We start from the raw sequence: 25,050 nt of genomic DNA, 5'->3' as shown, positions 1-25,050 counted from the left end.
AGGAGAAGCGGAGCTGCTGACATTCTTAGAAGGCACCCCTTGCATGGTCTTTTGCATCTAGAATAAGATTTTCTCAAGACCCATTTCCCTACTCTACCTTCTCTCCAAATATTGCCTCTGGTTCACCTTCAAATGGTTAGCCAAATGAAAATCACTTTAGCAAACTACCTTCAACACACCGCATCCTGGTAATACCCCAAGCTACTCTTCAAGCTTTAATTGCTTCACCAGACACTGAAGTGAAGACCTCTTTAGTTTAGCTCATCAGTGTGGCTCTATTCCGTTCTGCCTCCTCAACTGTAGGTGACCCATATTCTAAAATGTATGGAAGGATGCATGATTATAAAGGAAAGGATCCTCATTGCCAACCGATCAAAATGCCAGGATATTGTTTTTTAGGGAATCAAATTCATTCATTACATTTATGATCTCGACCTAAGGAGGCACAGACACAAAATCCATTTCCAGCAAAGACAGAGGAGGCCAAGAGAACTGAATATAGCCATTAGTCGAATGCTTATAAAGGCTTAAAATAAAACCTTTGCTCCTCTTTTTTTTTAATTCAATTTGAGGGTTATGAAGGACTGAAATGAAATAATCCATAATCCGCAATTCAAACCAGAAGGTTTGGAATAGTTTATAACCACAAACAAAAACAAGCCAATTAAGATGGCCTCTTTTTATAACCAGAAGGAATTCCAGAGAGATGTCTTTATCCAATCACAAGTTAACAGCAGGAGAGATACATCCACAAGTTTTAAACTTGCAGTTTTTTTTACTGTTACCGAATGTTTACATCATGCAGACTTCTTGACCCATCTCCTAAGTTCACACATTTTTCTCAAGACTCAGACAAAATCTCAGCTAATAGTGTGTCCGGTTAGGCTCAGGTTAGTTCCAAAGAACTCACTGTAAGATGCTACCAGTGAAGGTAGGTTATTAGATGCTTTTCCCAAAATATCACTGGAAATATGGAGAAAGCATTGTACACATACCTAATTGACTGCTGAGGATGGAAGATATAAACACTGGTCATTTATATATGAAGGATGGTCTTTCCTTTCAGTGTTGCTATGGAGCTTGAGGCAATTGTGCACAAAATTCTCAGCAAGTCAGAATTTGAAGAAGTCCGTAATGACCCCATGCAACTCATTTCACTTCTCTGTGCCTCAGTTTCCTCATTTATAAAATGAGGGTGTGGGCTGGAGCAGGGCAAGTATCTTTCTCTGCACAAAGGCCTATTTGCAAAAAATAAAAATGTTCTGACGCTAGGCTTTCCTGCATTCAAAATGAAAATGGCTTATCGAGTCCCAATGTAGCTAGATTACCACTTTACCAAATGGAAAAACCTTCGCTGGAAAGTTTGTGCTGCTTGGGAGCCAAAAGGATGTTAATACTCCGGCTTGCTTCTTTAGTAATGGTGTGAAGACAACTTTCTAATCTTTGATACTTGATTTAGATGGGGCCACATTTTGAAGCTGGGAGTCATGAGGGCTATTAGGCTAAGTGGGAATAATCTGTTACCATTAGCTTTGAATTAACATCCCCTGGACAGCTTATAAAAAAGGATTCTTGGGTTCTTAGGCCCAGGGCCCACCACAGAGTTAATATCTCAGTGTGGAGGTCTAGACAGCTATGTATGCTTTAAAGTTCCCTTTGAAAATTTGAGCCCCAGTCCTTGAATAGCCTTTGGGAACCACAGATCTAGAAGATTCCAAGATCTCCTTTGAGCTCTAATGACAAGTCTACACTTGCATCTGATATCAGATAATCTCACAGATGAATGTCTTTCAGTAACACAGTGATGACAATTTAAGTCCTCAGACTGGATCTTACTCATACGTCTGCTGGACTGATGTCAAAACTGAATCCTCACTGAACATCTCATTTTGTTTATTGGCCCAATTCTACCAATAGAAAAGTGTATTCTGTACTTAGGTTCAAAAGCTTCAATGGAGCAAGGGAGTTGCAAACTTCAGTGCCTACAGGGACAACAAGGTAGCATAAGGCATTAAAAAAATAAAAAGGAAAGGAAGGAAATAAGGAAGGAAGGAGGGAAGGGAGGAAGGACAAATCCTACCAAACTGGCTTCATCCAGTTGATGACCCTGGATGTAGATTTTAGAGTAAGAGGGCTAAGTAGATTCACCGTCTCAGATGTGATGTTAGAGCTGGGGGTGAAGAATGGCAGGGGCCCAACGAACAATGAGGGAGTTGATGGGTAAATAGGGAAGGAGGAAGGGAGCGATTCCAGAAGTTGCCAGTCCCCTCTGTGGCTTGGCAAAAGAGGCTCGAAGCTCGTGACCACATGAAAAGCAGATGCCGATCTGGTCTCCCATGTGCCCCCACCCCAGCCTTTCTCTCCTGCACTCCACCTACATAGAGTGAAGGCACAGCACGTGGCAAAAGGGAATGCTTAGCTTGTTATAAATCTTCTATGCATTGCCTTCCATCCCTCCGCTCGCCCCCAGCCTACAGAATTATCCCAGGGCCCACCATCCCAAAGCCTTTTCTCACTGGGCTGCATCCTCTCTGGACTCCCCTTCAAGGTCACTTGTCCCAGCCACCTGGTCACTCTAAGTTATTCAGACTCTCCATGTCCAACATTATTCCACCTCCACACTTTCTTCCCCGCTTTGGCTTTCTCTTCCTGCAAGACCATGATCATTCACGTCTGAATTCTATCTATCCTCCAAAATTCTGCTCGAATGACATGAGAGTCACAAGCCTTCCTTCCCTCATTTCTAAATGAAATAGTACTTTACTTGAACAGGGAATGGACCTTTTTCCACTTGTCTTTTCATTATAATTACTGCCTCTCCTGGATGGTAAGCAACTAGAAACACTGGGGTAGATATTTTTGCATCTTCTAGAGTGTATAGCACAATGCCTCCAATATGTACGACTTAATAAGTATGTGTTCTGGTGATGTGCTGATTGCATGGCCATTCATTATTTCCCTCATTCAACAAAAGAGAAGATACTGTGTGTTCGATATACTGCAAATGCCCTGAAACTAATCAGAAGTTTCTTTTGTGTATTCTATACCAACTTGCCGTTGCATGGCAAAAAATAGATCCTTGTGAAGATACAGAAGATACAAAAGCAGGAAAAACTGATTCTGTGAAATTTGTTGGCACTCTCCCTATCAGCAGGCAACAACAAATTTCTGGTTTTAAAAAGACATTTCATACTATTGTGCAGTATCATGTAACTTATCTACAGTTCATAAAAATGTGTATTCCTATTCTTAACATCAAGAGTTAGGCTTAAAAATCTAAGCTATGGGGCTGACTCCTGAATTCATGAGACTAAGTTATTTTTTTTTTCACATGGACAAAAGCTATAATTAGCTTAAGATTTTGCAAAACTGTGAGCCACAGTGGCAAGGAGTCAACCTCTTTGTCCTATCAACAGACCCAACCAAGTGAAAAATTTCATTATTTATTTTGTACAGTGGGTGCTTGATAAAACAAATATTGTAAGGAAATTCATGTCTATGAAATGCACATTTTATATGTGCTTCATATGAGCATTTTCTTTCTTTATAAACTTTATTTCTTTATAAACTGGTACTAGTACCTCCCATGTATTAAATGAATATTTTTACACACACACTGACTCACATCTTAAGAGTTTTTAGTCAGAATTCACAGCAGGGATTTCTACAGTAAATACCAGATTATCCGAATCACATCATGCCTGCCATCTTTTCCCGTTCCAACCCCATGACATCAAACCATTATATTAGTTTGTGGAGTAATATGCTCTATCTGGCAAGACACACTAGTTATTATGGTGGGGCTAAAATGAATTTCATTTTCTTGACTTTGTGTCTCTCATTGTCATTTTACTAAGATACAGAGATATCCCAGGTTACCTCGTGAGGAGAGAAAAAAAAATAATTTCTTATTCGATTGCAGAAGAAACTGCACAACTTAATCTGATCATTGTGTGGAGGAGAAAATATTTCCAATGACGACATCTTCCTATGTCAATTGATTTTATTACAGATATCATCTCTGCGTGCTCTATTAATACAGCTCTTTCTTCTTTCGAGATTTTAATCTTAGTTTGTTGCTCTCACATTTTATTGGTTCAAAATACAGGCTGTAAAATCCGTGGCCATCAAATTTTCCTGTGGGCTAAAAATAACCTGTTCCTGTCAGTTAGAATTAGCTGATAAAGAGTGTCAGAGCCTGTTCTGAATAAGTTTGATAACTTCCTGTTTATGCGGCACTGACCCTTGTCTAATAAAGCTTCTTTGCCCTAGAATAAGAGGAGATTCTGCTGTCTTCTATTCCTTAATGGCCAATACTGATTACTTTTGAAAGCCTTTAATACATTTCCCATATTAGACATGAACAGATGTCAGGTATGTTGCCAAGGGAAATTTCTTTTATGCAATCTTGGCTTGTTGTACAATAATAGCCCTTTCTCAACATGGGAAAAAATTACAGACCCAACTAATTTCCCTGACAGGGGGAGAGTTACATATGTTTTCCACTTGTAGTTTTTACGACAAGTTTACAATTTTGCCAAACCTGGAACTAATTGGGATCGTTTCCAAAAGCAGCCCAATAAACCCCCAAAAGTGTGGAGCCATTTGAAAAGGCAGTCAATGACGGTTTACTCTTGCATTTTCTCCATTTTGGTCAAAAGAGGGGTGGGGGGAGTTAGGTTGCAAAATTATTTCATTTAAGTTGCTTAAACACTTACTGTTTCATATCCTCCCAGTTTTTGAGCAGCTTGAAACATAGTCCAAAGGTTAACTGTTAGAGGGACAATAAGTATTTAGATAAGCATTGCATTAACATATTTCCAAGAAATGTCAATTAAAACATTTTGTTTTGTTCTGATTTCAATGAGAAAGAGAAAAAAAAAATACGAGTACCCCAGAGAGCTAAGTTCTTAGGCAACAATTTGCCAAAGGGCATTCAACACCAGGATACATTATTACCACTTAAAATATTTCTTAAGAAACAGTCGCAAATACAGAAATGGTTCTACTTTGAGGATAAAGGACAACACAGTTTTAGTCCTGTGGCCATCAGCCGACCAAGGGAAGCTAGGTTATGGTGTCCTTGGGAAAAGTGTGGCATTTCAAAATTAGGGTTGGTCTTATTCAACCCTTAGAAAGAAGCCATTGATTAAACGGTAATATATAATGCTTCCTTCAGATAAGACCTTTGCATAATGAAGAAATAACAGCCACTTTCATACATGATTATGTTTTCAATAGAATGTCTGAAGGCAGCACTCCATTAAGAACTCATACAGTATTTCACTAACGCGTGGTGCCTTGTAACGAGTAGGAAAACAAATATTTCACCCTAGAAGTAGCAGTGATAGAACACATCCAAGGGAAGGAAGATCCTCATTCACAGAAGAATGGAGTCCTTAGTTCTAGTCCCCTAACTTGTCTGTGTGATGTTACAAATACATACTTTTTTTAAAATAGATTTCTCTTTGCAGGTTTGCATACGTTTATGCTGTTAAACGACTGTGCCCAACTGCTGGCAATCCTGTTTGTTTGTCCCAGACACCATGGAATGGGACTGCTATGGATTTGACTCTTTTACAAGAGGGGAAAATTGAATTTCAAGTAATTCCTTGGTAAGGGAAATGGAGAATAAAATTAAAATTAAAAAAAGAAAAGGCTCTTTGACACAACACGTTGGAAAAGCCTCACTGAACCTTGCACTATTTCAAAGCTATCGAGAGCCCTGCCTCGGCCTTGATTTAATCTGAACCAATGCATAATGCAACAAAGCTGTTCATAGTACATTAATTTTACTTCTATTTCAAGCAACCAGTTTTCAGACAAACATTGTAATCATTCGTAGTTATATAAGTTTATAATGGCTGCGAGTGCTCTCTTGCAATCAGTGCCAACTGCTATTAGGTATGTAAATTGTTATGTAAAACATACAGGTTTGACATTCTTCATCAAAATGACACATGGTTTTAATCTAGGAAGATACGTTTGGAGAAAATACGATTTCAAGCCAGGGGCTCATTGCTTTGTGTGCCACAAAATCCAGACAGAGGCAAAATATATATTCAGTTGTGAAATCAGGACCGGATCTGGGTTCCTTCTCTTTTTCTATGGAATTCTGCTCAGCTATGAGTTTCCTTTTCTAGTTAAAAATTTATTACGATGCTTAAAATGTGCATGTCAAAGTAGTTCAAAATCGGGCTTTCGGTTCAAATCTGTGTCTTTCATGTTTCCTCTGAAGTCAGGTTTTTGTTATCTCTTAACAAATTTGGGGCTTAGTAAATATGTTTTCTCTTTCTGGTTGTTTTGTCCACCTTTAAATGTCCTCCTCTTAAAAGCCGTCTTTTCACAGGCAACATCTGTGCCCGATAAAGCGACGTCATATTATTATCTCAGAAGAAAGGCGTGACAGACACTCAAGATTGACAAAACAGAAAATGAGAAACTTTCAACATGTCTATTTCCAGTCATAATCAGTGGATTCAAGCCTATAAATATCTCACTGCAACTGCCCCAGAAGGGAACAATGTAGCGGAAAGAGGCAGGGAGAAACATTCCTGGCCTGGATGATTTGTAGATTTAGTATAAACACAGAGAGCATCGTCCCCAGATTAGGATTTCGACATAATCCTGAGTCAAAACTGTTTTCCAGTTTAAAGCATACGAGTAGTGTTGATATTTCAGAGATGAAAACAAGCATACTTACTCTGTTTAAAACCTAAATAGGGTATTCGCTCTATTGGCGTCTTCCTTTCTTTCATGTATTTATAAAGTGCCACCAGGAAAGCCTGTTCATCTGCCCTGCACTCTTCACCAATGGCAACCTTTGGTTTTTCTTCATTTGAGACTTTTTTACAGTTATTATGGTTATTCTTCGGCTTGGACAAGGCTGACCTGGCCTCACATTTCACCTGGAAAAGGGGGGGAAAATATGCCACATCAAATCAAGTACAGCCTCAGGATGCTTACAAAGACACAGCCAGTGACAGCTTGCACTGTGTGGGAAGGGTGAACCAGTAAATTATCCTTGTCCTGAAGTAGCTTTTTAAAGGCAACACTGCATATGAATGGTCTCACACCACGGGGTAGTAAATTTCTGTAAAGGGCCAGGTAGTAAATAGTGTAGGCTTTTGGGCCAGAGAGTCTCTGTTGGAACTACTCAACTCTAGCACGAAAGCAGTCACGGACATATAAACTAATGGGTATGGCTGTGTTCCAATAAAACTTTATTTATAGAAACATGTGGTAAGGGGGCCATGGTCTGCCCAACTGTGCCAACCTCTGTTAGAGTCCTTACAAGTATGTTGATACGATTCCAGAAACAGTGTTTGCATCTGGCTGGACCATTCTTTTGCCTCCTTATACACTTTATTTTCTCAAGGGGCATCAGCTGTTAATGTCATTGAACAAAACGTGTCTTTTTAATATATAGTCCCGTATTTTGCACTTTGTATCAACGGGAAGTGTATTACTTCTTCATAGTAAACTTATCTTGTTGCTACTGTTTTCAGCAACCTGAAAAAACACGTCACCACCAGCGGATGTCGGCATCAGGAACACCAGCAAAGTCTCTACTGTCTGTCACCTGAGGGTGATGCCCAGATGCACCCTCAGTAGGTAACAAAAGGTCCCACTCTTTAATGAGGGCTTCTTGTTTTTCAGTCAGCTCTGAGAATGCTGAAGATGCTAACTTGGCAAAGGCAAGAGTAGAGGTCAGCTAAAAACCAAAGAAGAGTTAAGTGGAAAGAGCCATGATTAGAGAATAAATGGCAGTAAATGTGCCAGATGTTCTTGCTTCCACACTCTAGGGCAAATATGGAACTCGGCAACCTGAGTGGCTAACCTAAGGTCCCCTCCCCACCGCCATGTTCTACAAGAGGCCTCTGATGGGTGTTAAATATAACGCTAAGTTGCTGAGCTATTTTAATTGTAAAAAGGGGAAGTACAAAGGGTCAGACTTTGAGTTCAAATGTGCCCATGGGGAATGTGTACAGTTCGATATTCTTCACATCTCCAGATCTCACATCGGAGAGAAGAGGGCTGGGGAATTGTTATGAACAAAAATGTCCCACATATTTGACATTGTTTTCCATTTCAGATTTTTGAGCCTTCTTTTTTCTTCCCCTTCAGAGTCTCCTTCCCAGGCATTAAGAATATAAAAGCCTATGCTCATCTATAAAAGGGGATGGCGTCCTCCTGTGCACAGGGGTTTTCTTCACGTTGTTCTCTTAAGGGAATATGCGAGGTTAATATCTTCAGACTGGTTCTGGAAAAAATAAAACTTCCTGTACAACTCATTCGACTGGGCCCCTAGATAAGATTATAATTTTTAAGGGGCTGGTGGAAATGGGATTAAAATAGTTTTCCACGTAGAATTTTTACCGACAGTATTTTCAAACCTTAGTACTTTGCCACATTATATTATGGCGAGCATCCTGTGAAAATTTATGTTGTCATCAGTTTTCACTGCCAAATTTTCGATGCAGTCTACAGTTCTGATGAAATCTATAATTTAATGGCTTTTTGAAATCATAAAATCATTCCAGTTTTTATCTGGATTGCCCTGGGCCTTTTGCGAGTGTGTACTATGTAGCCAGGCTCCATTCTAAGCCCTTTTTAGGTATTATCTCATTTTATGCCCATAATTCTAATGAGGCACGTTGTTATTCTCCTGTTAGAGATGAGGGGACTGAGGTACAGAGGTGATGAGTAACAGGTACAAGATCATGTCCAAGTTAGTAAGTGGTGAGTTTGGGATTGAGCTCTAGGGCCTGTGGTATCAAACACTATGATTTACTGACACTCAGAAAAAAAAAAATTAAATCGATAGTCAAAACGCACTTGCAATTAAAAGCATATCTTATTAGTGGGTGTTACAAAACATACAGCTTAGAAATATGATCTATCAAATGAGGAACAAAAGATGAAACTAGATGGTTTCCAAAGTATGAAACCAAAGGGCTCCGTTCCTTCTATTGTATATCGAGCAAAGGGAAGGAAACCAGTATCCACTGAGCCCTGGCAGTGAGCTGGATACGGTGCTGTGGTCTCACACAGTCTCCTGAATGTTCGTTCGTAACAATCAGAAATAACAATCATAGATTAGCTCCATTTTACAGTTGAGGAAAATGAAGCTCAGTGAGGTTATGTATTTTGTTACTTGGCGCATGGGGGGCAGAACTCTGGGTATGGACTCAGGTCTGCCTCACTCCAAATCCCAGTTTTGCCCAAACAGGAGTAGATACAAGATTTGCATATAAAACAGGCTGAGTCTTAAATGTGAAGCAATAATGGGCCATATATATATATATATATATATATATATATATATATATATTATTAGATCAGAAGCACCACTATTAAGGGAGTATGAGGTTTCCTTCTGTGTCTAGATGGCCGCCTAACCTTGTGCCTCAACTGTGCAGAAACACCCAGAAACAGAAGGAAAGCATGGCGGAGGTGCACAACCCAGGCCCAGAGTCATTCAGACTCCCTGCTTTGTAGAAAAGGCTCCTGGGAAAGCCAGGCTGCCACCTCCTGAACTCCATCTTGAACCTCAGTGGGCATCCCAGCAGGTCTCTCCTTGCAGGGGTGGGGGGAGGGGCACACATAGCCTTTGTAAGAAGTGAACAGTGGTTTCCTTTCTCAGACTCGCTCCATACATTTCTTGAGTTAACATAAGAGCCCCTTAGGCTATTATCCCATTTCTGGGTAGGACCTGGCCAAGTTACTTTCCACATTTTTCTCACATTTACCCCAAATATTCTCATCTTAACTTAACATTTTAATCTATTGCAGTTCCAGTAGGAGCTAGTCTTCATGTTGACCTTGAGAATGCCCAATCTTTTGATGGTGACAGTTAATTACTCGATCTGTTTTTCCAACCTGAACACCTTATACTTGTTGAGTTCACTAAGAGCTTTGGGGTTTCTAAAGTGATTGAGGAAGTGCTAATTAAAGAATCCACATTTAATGTTTTCAATGAACCACCACCTATTTGATATTAACCACATCCTTTCACTGGCCTGAGTTATAACTGATCCAGCCTTCAACTGGGGCAGCAAGATGTGATGAACCAGCAAGAAAGAAGAGCCACAGTCTCATTTGGATTTGTCACTGACTTGGTAGGAGACCCTCATGTTCTTCCTCAGTAACGCAGGAAGGATAATCCCTGGGGGTCCCTGGGGGTTTGAGGACCAAACTGGATGAAAAATATTGAAGATAATGAAAGTATCACCTTTGTGAACTAGCAAGAGGATGTTCCTGATTTAAATGTAAGAGCATATGGCACACCATGGCTTCCCTTCTTTTGTTCCTTTTAGAACCTAACCACCTGTTATATACTTCTGGCCTTTCGAAGGGGCTTACAGAATGTGAAGAGTTATTTGCCTCTTGTTGGTGGAGGCCTTCCACTAGAGGCCTGGACTGAGAGGGATTTTCTTGCACAGATCACTGTATGAACGGGCTTGGGCCCCCCTCTGCTGCCATAATATGATCCTAGGGAAACAGCAGGATTTGGTTGGACACTTTCAAGACATCCTCAGAGAACCGGTAGCCTCTTCCCGTGTGTCTTTTGCGGTCTTTGGAAAGCCATGAAATTCTCCGTCCCTTAGAAAACAGTCTTGCAAAGCTGGTTTTTATGTTCTCATTGAGAGAGTGCAAATTTTTGATGGCGACAGGCAAATGGCTGCCATTGTTCTTCCAGCCATGCACACAACAGATCCAGGAGGTTCTCCCTCTAGAGAGCTTAGTGGGGTGTAGCTGCACGAAGCTGGGATTTATCCATAGTTAGAAATGGTCTGTTTGAGACACTTTTGTAAAACTCAGTCACATAGGTCTTGGTCATAAGGCCAAACTGTCACTTGAAACACTGCTTCCAGTCCAGCAAGTGATCAGACAGTCACAGGCTGTGGTTTCCATTCCAGTGTTTCATGAGGAAAGACTCCTTGAAGACATAAATGCCTCTCTAGTGGTTGTTCTGGGCCCAGACGTGGCTTGTTCATTCTGTAGAGACTTTACATCTGTCTGTTGGTGCCAAGAGACAAGCCCACCATACTTCATACCTATTCATCTCTTTCTTCTAGTAGAACTGATCTTGCCAGGCCCGTTGAAAGCAGCCAAGGCAAAACTGTAATCCAAGAGTCTGAGGAGAGCTGGGTGTTTAAACCAGTCCACCAGTGGGAGAGTGACCCACCTCCTTGTAAAGATACTGAATGGGAGCACTGGTGGGAGGGGGTGGAAAGGGTCACTTAGAAAACCCAGGTTTGACCACTATCCCTCCTAGGAAGTCAGTGAACATCGCATACAGAGCAGGTTTGTGTTCTCTTCGGTTTTGTGGATCCTAGTGTGAGTCTTGAGCTGCCTTCCATGGTGAGAAATATTGGAGGTGCTGTTCTTTCAGATCAGTTTGTAGGAGTTTTGTAAAATTCCCAGAGGCATACTTCCTTAGTAGCTCCAAATGACATGGGAAGGAGCTTCATCCTGCTGGGCTCAGGTACAGAACATACTGGGGTAAACACATGATGTCACCTTGGAGGTATGAGGCAGGGTGCCAACATGAGACACTGGCAGTGCAAACTCTGTGCAATGCAAAGATCCTAAAACCTTCTCGCTTCATTCTATGGTATCTTGCAAACCACATCACAGGGAATAAACTGTTCCTGCTGACATTCTTCAAGACTACGGAAGCTGATAGGCAGTTCTAGGGCTGAGATGTCCAAATTACTAGAGAGTGTCATTCTTGGTACCCACGTGCACTCATTTGCAGAAGGTTAAATAAGCAGAACAAAAATAACTTTAGGGAAAGACAGATCTGTTTTTAGACAGAAAATACACATTTCTACTGGCTGATCTCTTTTTAACCCTTTGCATTCTTGGAAGCATGAAGAAACCCTAACAGAAAGGTCATCAGAACTTCCTGATATAACAATCACCTGCTAAAAATAAGATTTATAAACTGTGAATGTCTCAGATTTGCTTCCATTACACTGGGAAGAGGCTTGGCACATGTGGCAGAAAAATAGTAGACTGTCAAACCCAGAGCCGAATTCATATTTTTCTACAGCAGCATCTTCCAAATTCACTACTAGCCAAAATGGTCCATTTTCATACACTTAGTCCTTGAATCTGGAAACATAGTATCAGTTGAAATCTGGTCTTCAATTCAAGTCCTAAAGGGGTTAATGCTGTCTTTGGCACAGAATCAACACCTAAGTATGAACACCCAGTAAACAGAACCGTGCAAATCTGACCAACCACCCCCACAAAAGTCAAAAGAGTGAGTCTAAAAATATGAAGTGACACTTCACCCCTCATCGTGCTCAGTCCCTCAGGTGTGCACTTTCCAGACTCCACGGAACTCTTCGGCAAAATGGGCCTGCTCCCGGAAAAAGAGTTTAGCATTTGTATTTTCCTTCTGCGTTACTGGAGATCTTTAAAAAGACATAAATGTATATATGGCTGCATGTGTACGTGTAACTCTTTTGCTATGTAGGTAAATATCTTCAGTTTTAATCTAAGGTAAATTAGAGGTGACTTTGGGAAAAAAAATCACTAAAAAGCTTAATTCTAGACATTTCTAATTTCATCCTCTGTTAATCTCTGAAACATATTTAGATGAACACGTTCAGAAAGAGGATGGTTCAGCTTGGTCTATTTTTGACACAAGCAGAGTAAACTATGTCATTGTGTCACCTACTATGAAATCTCAGCTTCAATGACGTGGGCGCTTAATCATCTGTCCTTTACCCAACCGGCCAGCCTGGGAGGTGGGAAGCCTTTCTGTTGACTAATCAAAATGCCTCCACTCCCCCCTCCCCCAGCCACACAGGGGAGAGGAGGTGGCGGGAACAGACACAGAGGGCTGTGAATACCAAAGTCAGATTCTCCACTAAAAACTGCCATCAAGACACAAGAGCAGAGAGATAAAGAGAAAGAGGAAAAATAAAAAGATGCAGCCAAATGGATACCAGGGAGCAAATGACCCTACCTTGGCAACAGCTTTGCCGTCGGAATTGTTGTTAGAATCTTTAACACCACTGAACGAATCTCTTCTCTGTGGGCATGGCTTCTTTTTGCGTGGTCTGCCTTTAAGGTTTGGCGCTGAAAACAAATGAAGAACAAATTGATGTACATTTTCATGTGCGTGGGCTTCCTTACGAAAGACCATGAGTGTTACTACAGCGGTGCCCTCTAAACTGTTCAGAGAAACGTACGCATCTCATTTTATGCTCCTCTCTCTGACGGGCCGCATCTTGGTAGACTCTACAGTTCTGTACATGCTTCCCCAAGCGAATCTACTGCACTTTAACATGTCTAATCAGTGTAAATAAAATGAAGCTCTCCGCTCTCAAGGACAATGGTAAGGAAAAGGCACTTCCCTACTGTTAGAAAATAAACATGTTGAGCTGAAAGTCAACCCGAAGCCAGGCTCGGAGATTAGTCTTTGTTTTGTTTTGTATCTGTTTTTCAGAAACCTAGGTGAAATGCAAGCCCACTATGGTATCATAGTAATGTCCCGTTTGAAAACCTCTCTCTTCAAAAGTGGAGACATTAGCAGTTTCTTAAATTATGATACAAATAAGTTGATATGATACAAATGAGTAGAGAGAGAGAGCTATAGAAAGAACATTCATAGTTAACAATCCAAAAAATATTCTTACAAGTATTTACTAATAATATTGCGACCAGCATGTTTCAAATCTCAACAAATCTGGCTGATACATTTAAATCAGCATGCTCTCTTTTTCCTTCTCAATGTAGTAAGATATCGAGGGTTATTTAAAATAACTTCCAAAGATCACACTGGGGCTAGCCTGATTCTGTGAAGATTATACTTTTTGAAAGCCACAGACAAGGTGCAAAGCAGAGTTCTATTTCATCCTTGATGTTGAGCCTGAATCCCTTTAAGATCCATACAGAAAGCAGGGGGAAAAAAAGGCTGCTGTTTACCTAGTGCTCGGACTGTCCGGCATCAGCTTTCATATTTAGCTTCATCAGTCACGCAAGTCAAGCAAAATTAAAACAAACCGTGAAACAAGCAGCCCTTGAACGGTTCCAAACTAGTGAATTGTACCCTGAGCAGTTTTTCCCAGCCCTTTCGAGGTACCCGCGCTTTTTTTTATTGCTTAAAGACAGGATTACGACGGTGCCAATCTGAACCACTGGAACGCTCTTAATTGTTGTTAATCTTACATCACACATTTAACCAGTGGTTTTTGGACATTTTACACTCTGCTCCTCAACATGACTCCCGCGCCCTCGCTTTTCTACCGTGGATAACAGTTGTGCTGTTGGTAAAGCCCAGAAGAGCAGAGCTGCCTTTCTAGCCCGGCAAAAGTTTAAAAAGTGGCTGTGGGGCTCTGGCTCCCCCTCCCAAACCCGTTCCCCTCTCTTCTCCCCCCCACCCCAGACGGGTGTCCAGAAGTCCACCCCCGAAAGCCAGCCTGGAATTATCACAGGTAAACACCCTCGCAGACAAAAATCAAGCAAAGAGAAAGTAGCGATTACCCATTCCAGTCGACAAACATCTGCCTGAGGATGTCTGTGCTCATGAAAGCTACAGCATGTGACTGCTTCCCGGCCACGTCCCTGGAAGTCTTGACTTGGTGTGGATGTCAGCTTCCCTCCCAACGCGAACGCAAGTGCAAGCTGCCAGGCTCAGCGCTGTGCTTACGACTCCCCTCCCCCGGCAGCTCCATTACTCATGTAAACACACAGCAGTGACTAGCACGGAGTGTGTGGGATGAGCTCTGAGGACTTTGCCGAGTTGCCAGACTGGCAGGGAGGGCTCTGCTCTCTCCCCCTCCCTGCACTGCCTTGGTGATTTCATCGGGCCTGTGTTGTGGATCCTGACCTCCTGCTCTCCTGTCACAGCCTAATGCCACCTTCCATGAACTGCCCCGGTCCTCAGCCTGGAGCCAGGGCGTGGACTATTTTGGTGGCGCGCAGAAGTGTTTCCACAACGACTTAAGTGCTAAGACTTTAATGACCGCGAGGGAATGATGTACTTTCATGTCCCTTATCAAAATAATAGCCTAGCAGAAAGCTGACAGAGAGACAAACAGAACTTAGGGTAGGTCTGAGACATTTCATTAAAAGCAACAAAACAATATCGCCTCCGTTCTCAGATTTTGGCAAAAAAAGACCTCCAAAACATTTAAACCTAAAAGCATTTATTTCCAGAAGAGCTTTCAAATCCCAAAGGCCTTTTAGATAGAACTTGTACTGAACAGGCTGTTTTAAATAAAGGCAAAGGTTCCGGGAACCGACAATAAAGTCATCCTCAAATCGGGTCTATTTTCTCCATTCTTTGAGCTGTTTTCAGAACCCAGAAAAGCACATGTGCCCTTCCCCAACAGATTCTGAGAATCGTAAATTTAGAACAGGCTAGCACCTAATATTCTGGTCACACAAACTTAAACTCTCAATGGGATTTGATCAAGAGAAAAAGCCTTTTGTTCCTAATGAGGCAAGTCGCTGACATTTCAGGTAGGCTGGGCAAATCCCACCAATCACTCAAGCCTCAAACTCAAATATCTCTTCTCCTTTCCCCTCTGCCCTCCTTTTTCCGACTTTCTCTCATGGAAGGTATCATTGTATTCTTTGTACTTTAGTTGGGTTTTATGGCTTATTATTATCCTAAATTGGAGAGTCCTTAAGGGCAGGACCATGTCAGACTCATCTCTCACCTGCCCAGCACACACCCAGGAGGCGGCATTACATAATATAAATCTGTTGAATGAATAAGTGACTAATGGAAATAAAGATGCCCACATGTAACTCCTTCAAGTCTTCGAGCTGGACCCACACACTTGGCCTTGTGCATACCTGTCATGTTGGGCACCTGTAAACCTCTGCTCGCCTTTACTATTTACACTTGAGCTCTGGGAACATAACCCAATGACCAGGAAGTTTGCTCTGGGAATTGAGACCGAAAACCTAAGGCCTTTGGTTCCCGATGACTGTTAAGCCTTTGTGTCTGGCATCTTAGATGAGCTGTGATCTCGTACCCAGTGTAACCAGTGCCCTGATGAGCAGATGTTCAAAGTCCCAGGGAGAACAGAGCATGCAGAACTGGATGGGAGCCCCCATAACACAATTTGAAACCTTTTAGATCCATAAGACCCTGGGCAAAGCTTTGGGACCGAGGAGCTGGCTTTTGGGGGCGGGGGGGAGTAAAAATTCTGGTCCCTGGGCTGCTTTTGTTTTTCTTACAGAGTCAAGAAAACAAATCATTTGCAAGGGAAGTGAGTAAAAACAAATGCTTTATGGTGTGGTGGTGTTCAGGAGTGCAGGAGGCCAGCAGTACACTTATTGATAGCATAACTGGGTCTAGTTAGATCCGCTACGGAACAAACTAGTGTGAAGCAATAAATGCTCGGTTACTTTTGCATGTGTATATAATCCATGCTCATTCACAGAATTCAGTCAATGTTTTCAATATTACACATGAATAATAACAATAGTTGGTATTTATTGTGCACTTTCTCTGTGCCAGTCAGCACTTTGCATACAATACTCATTTAAAATTCACAGCAAACCAACGGGAAGGCACCATTATTATCCCCATTTTTCAGACCAGGAAACTGAGACAGCGATGGAATTAGTTGTTTTAGGTCATGCAACTGGTTACTGGTAACAGGATCCAACGCGGGCAACTGGACTTTATCCAACATCCCTGCTTTAAGTAACTTCTAACAGACACACACACTCAGTCTGTCTCATAATGAGATATTTATATTATTAACTTGGGCCGGCAGTCACCAGGGAGCTTTCCCTAAATGAAAACAGTCAAATACCACGACACGGTACAAGGGAACTAAAAGCCCATCTCAGGCAGCAAACAGCATCCTCCAGACTTGAGGCAGGGTAGGGTCCCCATCAATCCTGACTCAGCAGTAGGTGACAGACTTCCACTAAAGCCACAGAGTTCCAATAAAACTTCGTGTGCCACGCACATCACCCCTTTGCAGGGGGCCACTGACTATTCTGCCCACTGCAGAAGAACAGTGAAAGATCTCTGTGGTTTAAAAAAAGAAAATCTTTCCTCTCTGACTGCCCATCTGTTCCTCTTACTCAGGGCCATGAAATTAACAAGTATTCACCTTTGTGAAGTCACTGCTATTTCTATAGGCATTAATCCCAGGAGAGTCGGCAACCGGCATCTCACCCATGTGTTTTGTCTTCTCCTTTTGTAAAACTCATTCAAATATCAATAAAATATAGCTTTCTTAAAGACAATATAGCAAAACAAGGTTTTTGTTTGTTTGTTTTCTTAAAGCGTCTAAAGTTCAGAGTTTCCAGGCATTCATTTATATATTCACTTCTCTATGGGTTTTGCCAAAGTTATGTGTCAGGACAGCACAGGTGTGGGAAACTTTCAGCTCAACCCCAACCCTTGAAATAATAATAATAAAACAAAGGAAATGTAACCAGTTACTGGCAAAGTAAATTGCTTTTGGCTTAAACGTCCCTGTTTTTTTTCTACTGTGTTCTTCCTGTCATGACCGTCTCTCTTTTTTTATAACATTTATGCTCTTGGAAATACCACGAAGATAAACTGCTATAAAAGCTGGATTGACTCATCAGTTAACAACTCTTTCTTCTCATTTTGCAGAGACGATTTTGTTGCCAGCACAGCTCCATATTCTCTCGAGAAATTCTTTGTGAGCTTCCACTTAGAGATAGGACTTGCTTGTTGGTGGGGGACTGCAATTAGGAGGATGGAAAACCAGGCATCATTTTCTTAAGAGTCTGACCCCCTAGGGTCAATATCTAGAGGAAGTTGGCAGAGCGTTAACTCACTTGATTTGCAAGTTGTGCGTGCGTGTCCGCACTCGGGTGTGTGTGTGTGTGTGTGTGTGTGTGTGTGTGTGTGTGTTTTAAACACCAAACACAAGCCAGAAAACTAAAGTCCACTGACTGATGCATTAGGGACTGAGAAACATTGGTCCATGTATAATGAACATTGCTGATAATACTTTGCATTTCTGTAATGCCTTTCCTCTGAGGACCTCAATTCTCTGCTACATTTTCTTTGTAGACAATAATCTTAAAATACTCTGGCAAGTTTCAGCATGGAGCTTTGCTCTTGCTGGAAAAAAAAATACCCTAATTTAGTTATCATTTACTGTGTTCTATTTTCAATGTTTCCCTTTTGACTATTTAGAAACTTCCTCTTTCACTACAACAAAAATAGGATGAGTGTTTTTAAAGTTATTAATGTATGACTAAAAGATTTAGAAACCAAGAATGGCAGAAAGCTTGATCAGAGCCACTCCTGAAATTTATGGGTGTAATAAAGGAGAGCCATTTCACAGATAATCTCTTATAGAATTTCAAATTCAAAAAGAAGTTTTCAAATACTTGGAAAAAAAGAAAAGAAAAACAGAAGCTCTCAGCCCTCGTTTTGGCTTTAGCTTACAGCCAACATTTTTATTTTAAAAATTCATAAATGATACCCTTAAATGTTTGTTTCAAATCCACAGCATTTCCATATACTCACTACCCCGCACCTAATAGAGCGGTGCCAGGAATCTGTGGTTGCTAGTACTTAACGTCTGTTAATTAGCTGAATCTTTCTGTGAATTCACAGGGCGTTAATTACATATAGATTTAAAAATTTTCAAGTTTACTTTTATTCTGTTTTCCTATAAACAATCTTCTAGGCCCAACAGGAATGTTGGAGAAGCAACTGTGTTATATAAGAAACGAGCACCCGGGACCACAGACCAGGAAAACTCTATCTTCTGTGGTGTTCTAACCTTAAATGATGACTTCAAAGCAATAGGCAAGGTAAGACAAAAAAACAAACAAACCAAAACACTGCAAGAATGTTATCGCTTTCTGTAACTGTTCTGACAGTTCCCTTTTCAAGAGTAATTTTTTTTCTTAAATAAAGCCATGAAAAATAATAATTTAGAGTCATGAACCAAGACTAGACCTGGCCGCAGATGCTCTCACTCTCAAATGTCCCCGAGACCACACAGCCCTGAACAGCGAAGGCTGCACCTGCCCCAGAGGGATGATCACACTGCCACTCTGGATGTCATGGCCGCCTTGAGTTTCCAAGTGTGCTTTAGACCTGGTGTGGTTTGGACCACAGTGTCCATAACAACAATTTAGCATTTCCAATGCACTACACTCTCTCAGAACCCAGATCCACTTCCACCTCCTGTGAAGGGTGAGCAGTGATGTTGTTAGAAAGGGGGGGTGGGGGGAAGACATGAAGCAGACTTTACATGAAGTCCAACCACTTTGGCTCTTGGTCAAAATCACTGAGATCCCCACGAGTCACTAATGAGAGTGGAATGTATTAGTGCGTTTGTCATACCTGGACTGCTTTGGCGGCTTAAGTCCAAAACAGCCATGGACTTCATTGACTGCTCAACAAACCATGTACGTAAACACTCTTGTAATCCCTTCCAAAACATGCCCGTCTTACTCACTCTTTGTTTCATACTTGTGAATGCTGCAGCAATTGTTAATGCCCCTGATCAAAGTTTTAGTAATTTCATAGGCATGTGATTTGCATAGTTATTTCCTGATCCGCCTTCTCTCTGCCCTGGAGGTCTTCATTTCTCAGAAACATTTAAAAACACAGATTATTTGACTTATCCCCTTCCCCCACCCTATAAACGGAACTCGATTTGCTAGCTCATCTGTATTGCTAATTGGTTTGAAAGCATGTGACTCCACGCATTCTTGCCATTAAAACACAAGCAAACCTCTTTTTTAGTCAGGTTTTACCAGCAGTGATAGGCAGATTTCTATCTTTATTTCCCCTCTGTGTCTTGAGGAGGAGAGAAATTTAAATGCCCAAATGTTATCTCTATATTATTCTGAAACAATGTAGTGAGTTCCAAAGGAATGCAGAAATGTTCTAGAAGTATAGAATAGGCTTGTCTACAAGGGCCTTGGCAAAGAAGAAAGGGATTACAGACACTTCTCACTACCACTTGCAGAATGAGAGGAAAATCTGGGAGTGAAATCAAGGTGCGGAGTGAAGAGAGATTCTGGGTTTTCAGAAGACGGACTTTCTAAGGAGAGAATTCTGGAAATAGGGAAGAAAATGGAAATCCATGCTTGACCTTTCAAACGCTCACCTTCCCTTTGGTTTGTTCTGGCTAGGCCCAGTATCCTTCATGGAAACCATTCTCAGCGAAAGGTCCCCTTCAGGACCTGCTGAAGGGGCAGAGGGGGTGGCTCCCAGGTGTCCCACAAAGGTTTGTCTCTGAGGGTATGAGATCTATGTACCATGGCATCAGGAGCCAATGGAAGACTCTTTTGCCTTCAAAGTACGAAATTTACAATTCTGTAAAGAAACATCAGAGCAGGGCTGCCTTGGTGGCTCAGTCGGGTAAGTGTCTGACTCTTGGTTTTGGCTCAGGTCATGATCTTGTGGTTTTGTGGGTTTGAGCCCCACATTGAGCTCTGTGCCGACAGCGCGGAGCCTGCTTGGGATTCTCTCTCCCCTTTCCTCTGCCCCTGCCCCACTCGTGCTGTGTGTGTCTCTTTCCGGATGAATAAACTTAAAAAAAGAAAAAGAAAAAGAAACATCAGGGCAGAGTGGATGCCTGAGGACTTAGCTTGGTACATGGAGTACTGGTGGTGGTGTGGTCCAGGTGTTACTACTGAGCACAAAAGGTCTGATTTCTTGCCCCCAGCTGCAAGATCTTGTCATGAAGTCAGGTCTCGTCATGAAGTGGCGAACCCAGCAAAACCAAAAAGGGCCTCTAAAAATGCCACAGGATCTCAAACTTCTACTTTCACATCTACCCAGCAACTCATTTCTCCTGCTATATTCTTCTCCCTGGATGCCTGGTGCCCATGGTCCCTTTTTCAGGCCCTGGGTCCCAGCCTCCTCTCTTAATGGAGAAGACCATGTTGGGTGTTGAGGGAAAACCTGCATGAAAGCTGTTAATAATTAGATGAAGTGCATTGTTTCAATGCTTACTATGTACTTTTTCTTAAGATTTTGAAATAACTTATGTTTCCATTTTTTGAAAACTATTCCATGAACAGATTTAGTTGTTCTTTGTATGATTGTCTGTAAGAATAGAATATTAATTTAAGATACTTGTTTTTTTTTAAGTTTTAGGCTATTTTAAAGATCCAGTCTGAAAATACTTCTTAAGGACATTTTGATTTCTATATTTTATGAAATGTATAAAGATAGGACCTCTTAAACATTGAGACTTTTTGTCTCTGTCTCTCTTTTTTATTTTTGTTACAACCAATAGACCCGCTCATTCTAGTACATGATTGATATGTTCTGTGGTGTTACTATTGAGCATGACAGCACAGAAGTGAAAGTTACATGTTTTGTGTTGAACAGCCTTGCAAGGGGCAGCAAATATCAGAGCAGTTTTTAAACTCTCTATAAACAGAACATTCTTGGTCAGCCATTTCTCCAGGTTTGGAAATGAGATATTCCATTTTCAACATTGAGGATAATTGATTTGCTACATCTCTCAAGAAAACATTCCCTACTTGGAAATAAGTAAAAGAGACATTGTGTGTGTGTGTGTGTGTGTGTGTGTGTGTGTGTGTGTGAGTGCATGTGTGGTTTAGCATGGAGGTATTTAACTTTGTCAGACTTGGACTAATATGTTATGAGAGACATTTCAGGTTTTCAAACACATACACATAAGAAAAAGTAAAAGGTCATTAAGTAATAGGCTTCCAATCTCTTTTTTAAAAGATCCCAATAGGAATTTGTACTTAAAAGGGATTTTTCACTTTCTTTATGCTTTTTTCTATCTTTCAGAAAGAATAATTGAAAAAGGATAGTCTCTTACTTAAAAAATAAAAAAAGATGACTATTGTAGTTTGTCTGAGACTTACACATTTTTCTTTCTCACATTAAGCCTTCCCATCACTTTTTCCCTTTCTGAGCTACCAGTGGCATCTCTGAGCTTCATTTGTTTGTGGGTACATACAAGCCCCAATACCAGAAAACGACTTCAATCGCTTTCCTGCGATACCAAGGAACTCCTAGACCCACGGCAGAGAACAGTGTGTGTGTTGGAGCAGAGTGGAGTGAGGGTCCAGAATGAGGACAGCAAGGGTCTGGGCTGTGCGTGTAGAGTCAGGGCAAGCTAGAGTGCTCCGTCAGTGGGAATGGGTGTGTGTCACCTTCTGGAGAAACACGGACAGATAACTACATCAGAAATCCTAATGTAAATCTTACAATGAACAAGAAGAGTACGCAGAAGAGGTTAGAACTGCTTCTCATTTTTTTTCAGTGTAAGAAAAAAATGTTTCTATAACTGTTTAGAGCTGCTCTATGTAACACAGTCACCTCTAGCCACGTGGGGCTACTGAGCACTGGAAATATGTCCAGTACAAAGCTAAGACTTTCCACGAGCATAAAATACACACTGGATTTCCAGGACAATATATAAAATGTAAAATATCTCATTAATGACATTTTATAGATTACATATCAAAATGATATGTTGAAGATACTGGACTAAATAAAATACATTATTAAAATAATTCTACCTGTTTCTTTGTACCTTTTGAAATGAGGTTACTAGAAAATTTTAAGTTACATGTGGCTTGCATTATCTTTCTTTTGGGGGATGCTGGTTCAGTCAGTTCAATGTCATGATTATAGATACGTCCTTGGAAATGTGTTAAAGAGTAGACAGAACAAGATTAACATCTGAAGCGGGAATAATCAGCAAGAGCGTTGATTCAAAGTTTCAGTGAAATTTAGGGTTTTATTTGCTGTTATATGCAGGAGAGTCATACACAGATGTTAGTATCTGAGAATTTTGCTGAACCTGAGGTGTTTCCTTAGTAAAATTCAAATCTGGTAATCATTGACTCAAGGTTACTCAATGGCCCCAGTGAAGATATTATTTCATTAACTTCCTTAACTAATATGTCAAAGCAAATGTTAAGCCTTGACAGGACACTTGGGGAGAAGAGGGAAGAGACAGAGAAAAAGAGAAGCTGTCTAATTATTAATTTTACTAACTGTTCTCTCCAGCTACCAATGTGGGTTGGGTGTAATGTAAGCCATTTGCAAACTGAGTAAGAGAAAATAGATCTTCAGTGATTTCAGCTAGTTGTTAGGTGGAATCTTCTTAACCACAAATTGTTGAATAAATTCATGGTCTGGCTGTGTTTTTCTTTTTGGAGATTGCATTTGCAAGTAAGAAAAGCGATCAGATATAGTCAGTCCTCAAGTCAACCAAGGGCATGGCCTTCTTGGCTTTCCCAAGGTGCTTCAACTCCCATGGTTTTATACAACAAAAAGTGAGATTATTCATTGAAGACAAGCACTCCAATAAACCCAGAAAAGCTGACAGAACAAAAAGGTCTGAACTCTAGGGGGCAGAGGAGGAGACACATTCTTTCCCCATTCATTCTTAGCACTAGGAGCCTCTGGGGTGTCACTCTAAGAAGACAGCAGCTGCCCAGTGGCCACCTGGCTCCATGTCCCAGCCTCTCAAATAACTGGTCACAGTAGCTGAAATCAAAGCCTATTTGCTCCACCCCTCACCTTTGGATTCCTGTTGCAGCAACAACACAGAAACAGAACTAGCAGTTAACAGCTCTCCAAATACAACAGGCCAATCAAAGGGCTACACATCCACCTGGATTCTTTTATGGAACCTTACCCACCCCCCCCCCCCTTTTAGGGTTCCCATTGTAAAAATAAAAGAACAGCAATGGCAGCAATGGAAATAAGCTTAGGAAATATTTTCTTTTCTTAGAAGGCAAGAGTTGCTATAGCTCTTAAGGCAGTAACATGCAGAGAGATTAAGACCAAATCCCTGCAAAAGCAACAAATTGTGCAGTGAATATTATACGTTCTCCTGTGTGGTACCTACAACATTTTTAAAACGAAGTTATCTGGCAGATTCCACCTTCATCCAGCGAAGCAGTCTGCACACCTCTGGTATGTTTCTAATATCTAACTTTAGCAGTATTTGTCTTTGTCCTCCAAACTTTTTTATAGCACATGGTATGCATATTTCAGCATCCAACATTATTAACTCATGACCAACTGTCAGTTGATGGTTATCTAACACATGGGGTCTCCAAAAAAGGATCCTTATTTGGGCAAAAGCTCTTGTCTGCACCAGTCTGTCTATATTTCCCCTCAGAAGAACTTTATTTGGATTATTATTCGTTGTTCGTGGAAACTCAGAGGCTGCATGTGTGGCAATCGGAAGGCGGGGAAATAAATCCTTAGCAAGTTAAAAACACTTAGCTGATATTAAAACCATTTCTAGCTTTGTTAGCTTGAAAGTAAACTCTTGGTTGCCCTCTTGTGGTGAATCTATGTGATGTGGTGGGAAGACCATAAAAACCCAGAAACTAACAGAGTTTAATCAAATACAGGTAAGAACATTCATCCTTGACAGAAACACTCACAAATCACAACCTTATGTTGCTGTATATGTTTTAGAATGTACATTTAGCAGCCCTCCCATGCAGAGGGGATGGAGGTGGGGGACGGGGGTTAGGAAGGGGTGACTCATAATATGGAAATTAGAACTGTCATCCTAGTATACAATGACTTCACTATGTTTACTACCATAACTCTTATATATGTGGCAAATTGATCTTTATGAGATTTAGAAACATCAAAAAAATCATACCCACATTTTAAAAGTTCCTTCATAACCAAAAATAGACTGATGTTCCAACTGGTTTGGAATTATAGGAACCAAGGAAAGAAGTCTGAATAATTCCCTAATATGGAAGAAAATCACTTTAAAAAAATAAGGAAAAGTTTATTTGTTTTTGACAATAGGCAACATATGGAAACTTGGAATTTACAGAACCAAGTATAGGTACACAGTTCATTCGTATCCTCTAAAGATAAAATTTTATAAAAGTCTGAACTCCAAATTTAATAAATGGTTGGTTACTCAATTTGGTATTTAATTTTAATTTTTAAAAACAGCATTTAAAATTTCTGCTGTATGCTTTTTCGACAATTTCCTGCCTAACAGGCCCATCCCCACAAAGCAAACAAACCTGGTATTAAAACAGACTGAGCAGCTTAAGAAAAAGCTGGGGGCAAAGTAC

The 25,050-nt window shown here is 40.9% G+C and overlaps 1 protein-coding gene across 2 annotated transcripts in view; it reads right to left on the bottom strand.

The window, feature by feature from the left end:
• ARID5B (AT-rich interaction domain 5B) overlaps positions 1-25,050 on the bottom strand; it is a 179,937-nt gene that overhangs the window by 30,785 nt on the left and 124,102 nt on the right. The window contains exons 1-4 of one of the 2 annotated variants that reach the window (XM_047072824.1): positions 14,506-14,869; positions 12,986-13,098; positions 6,704-6,908; positions 4,719-4,771 (exon numbers count right to left, since the gene is read on the bottom strand). In XM_047072824.1, the coding sequence (XP_046928780.1) occupies positions 4,719-4,771; positions 6,704-6,908; positions 12,986-13,098; positions 14,506-14,509 (375 nt within the window). In that variant the 5' untranslated portion in view covers positions 14,510-14,869. Of the gene's footprint in view, positions 1-4,718; positions 4,772-6,703; positions 6,909-12,985; positions 13,099-14,505; positions 14,870-25,050 lie in introns of those variants that run through there. The other variant, XM_047072823.1, reaches the window with a different exon arrangement.

This window comes from Lynx rufus, unplaced genomic scaffold (genome assembly GCF_022079265.1).
Source record: "Lynx rufus isolate CCGP_SWC_20201006 ecotype Redwood Valley unplaced genomic scaffold, mLynRuf1.p SCAF_11, whole genome shotgun sequence".
Classification (NCBI taxonomy): domain Eukaryota; kingdom Metazoa; phylum Chordata; class Mammalia; order Carnivora; family Felidae; genus Lynx; species Lynx rufus.
Note: the sequence above shows the minus strand (reverse complement) of the source record. Positions and strands in the feature narration are given on the sequence as shown.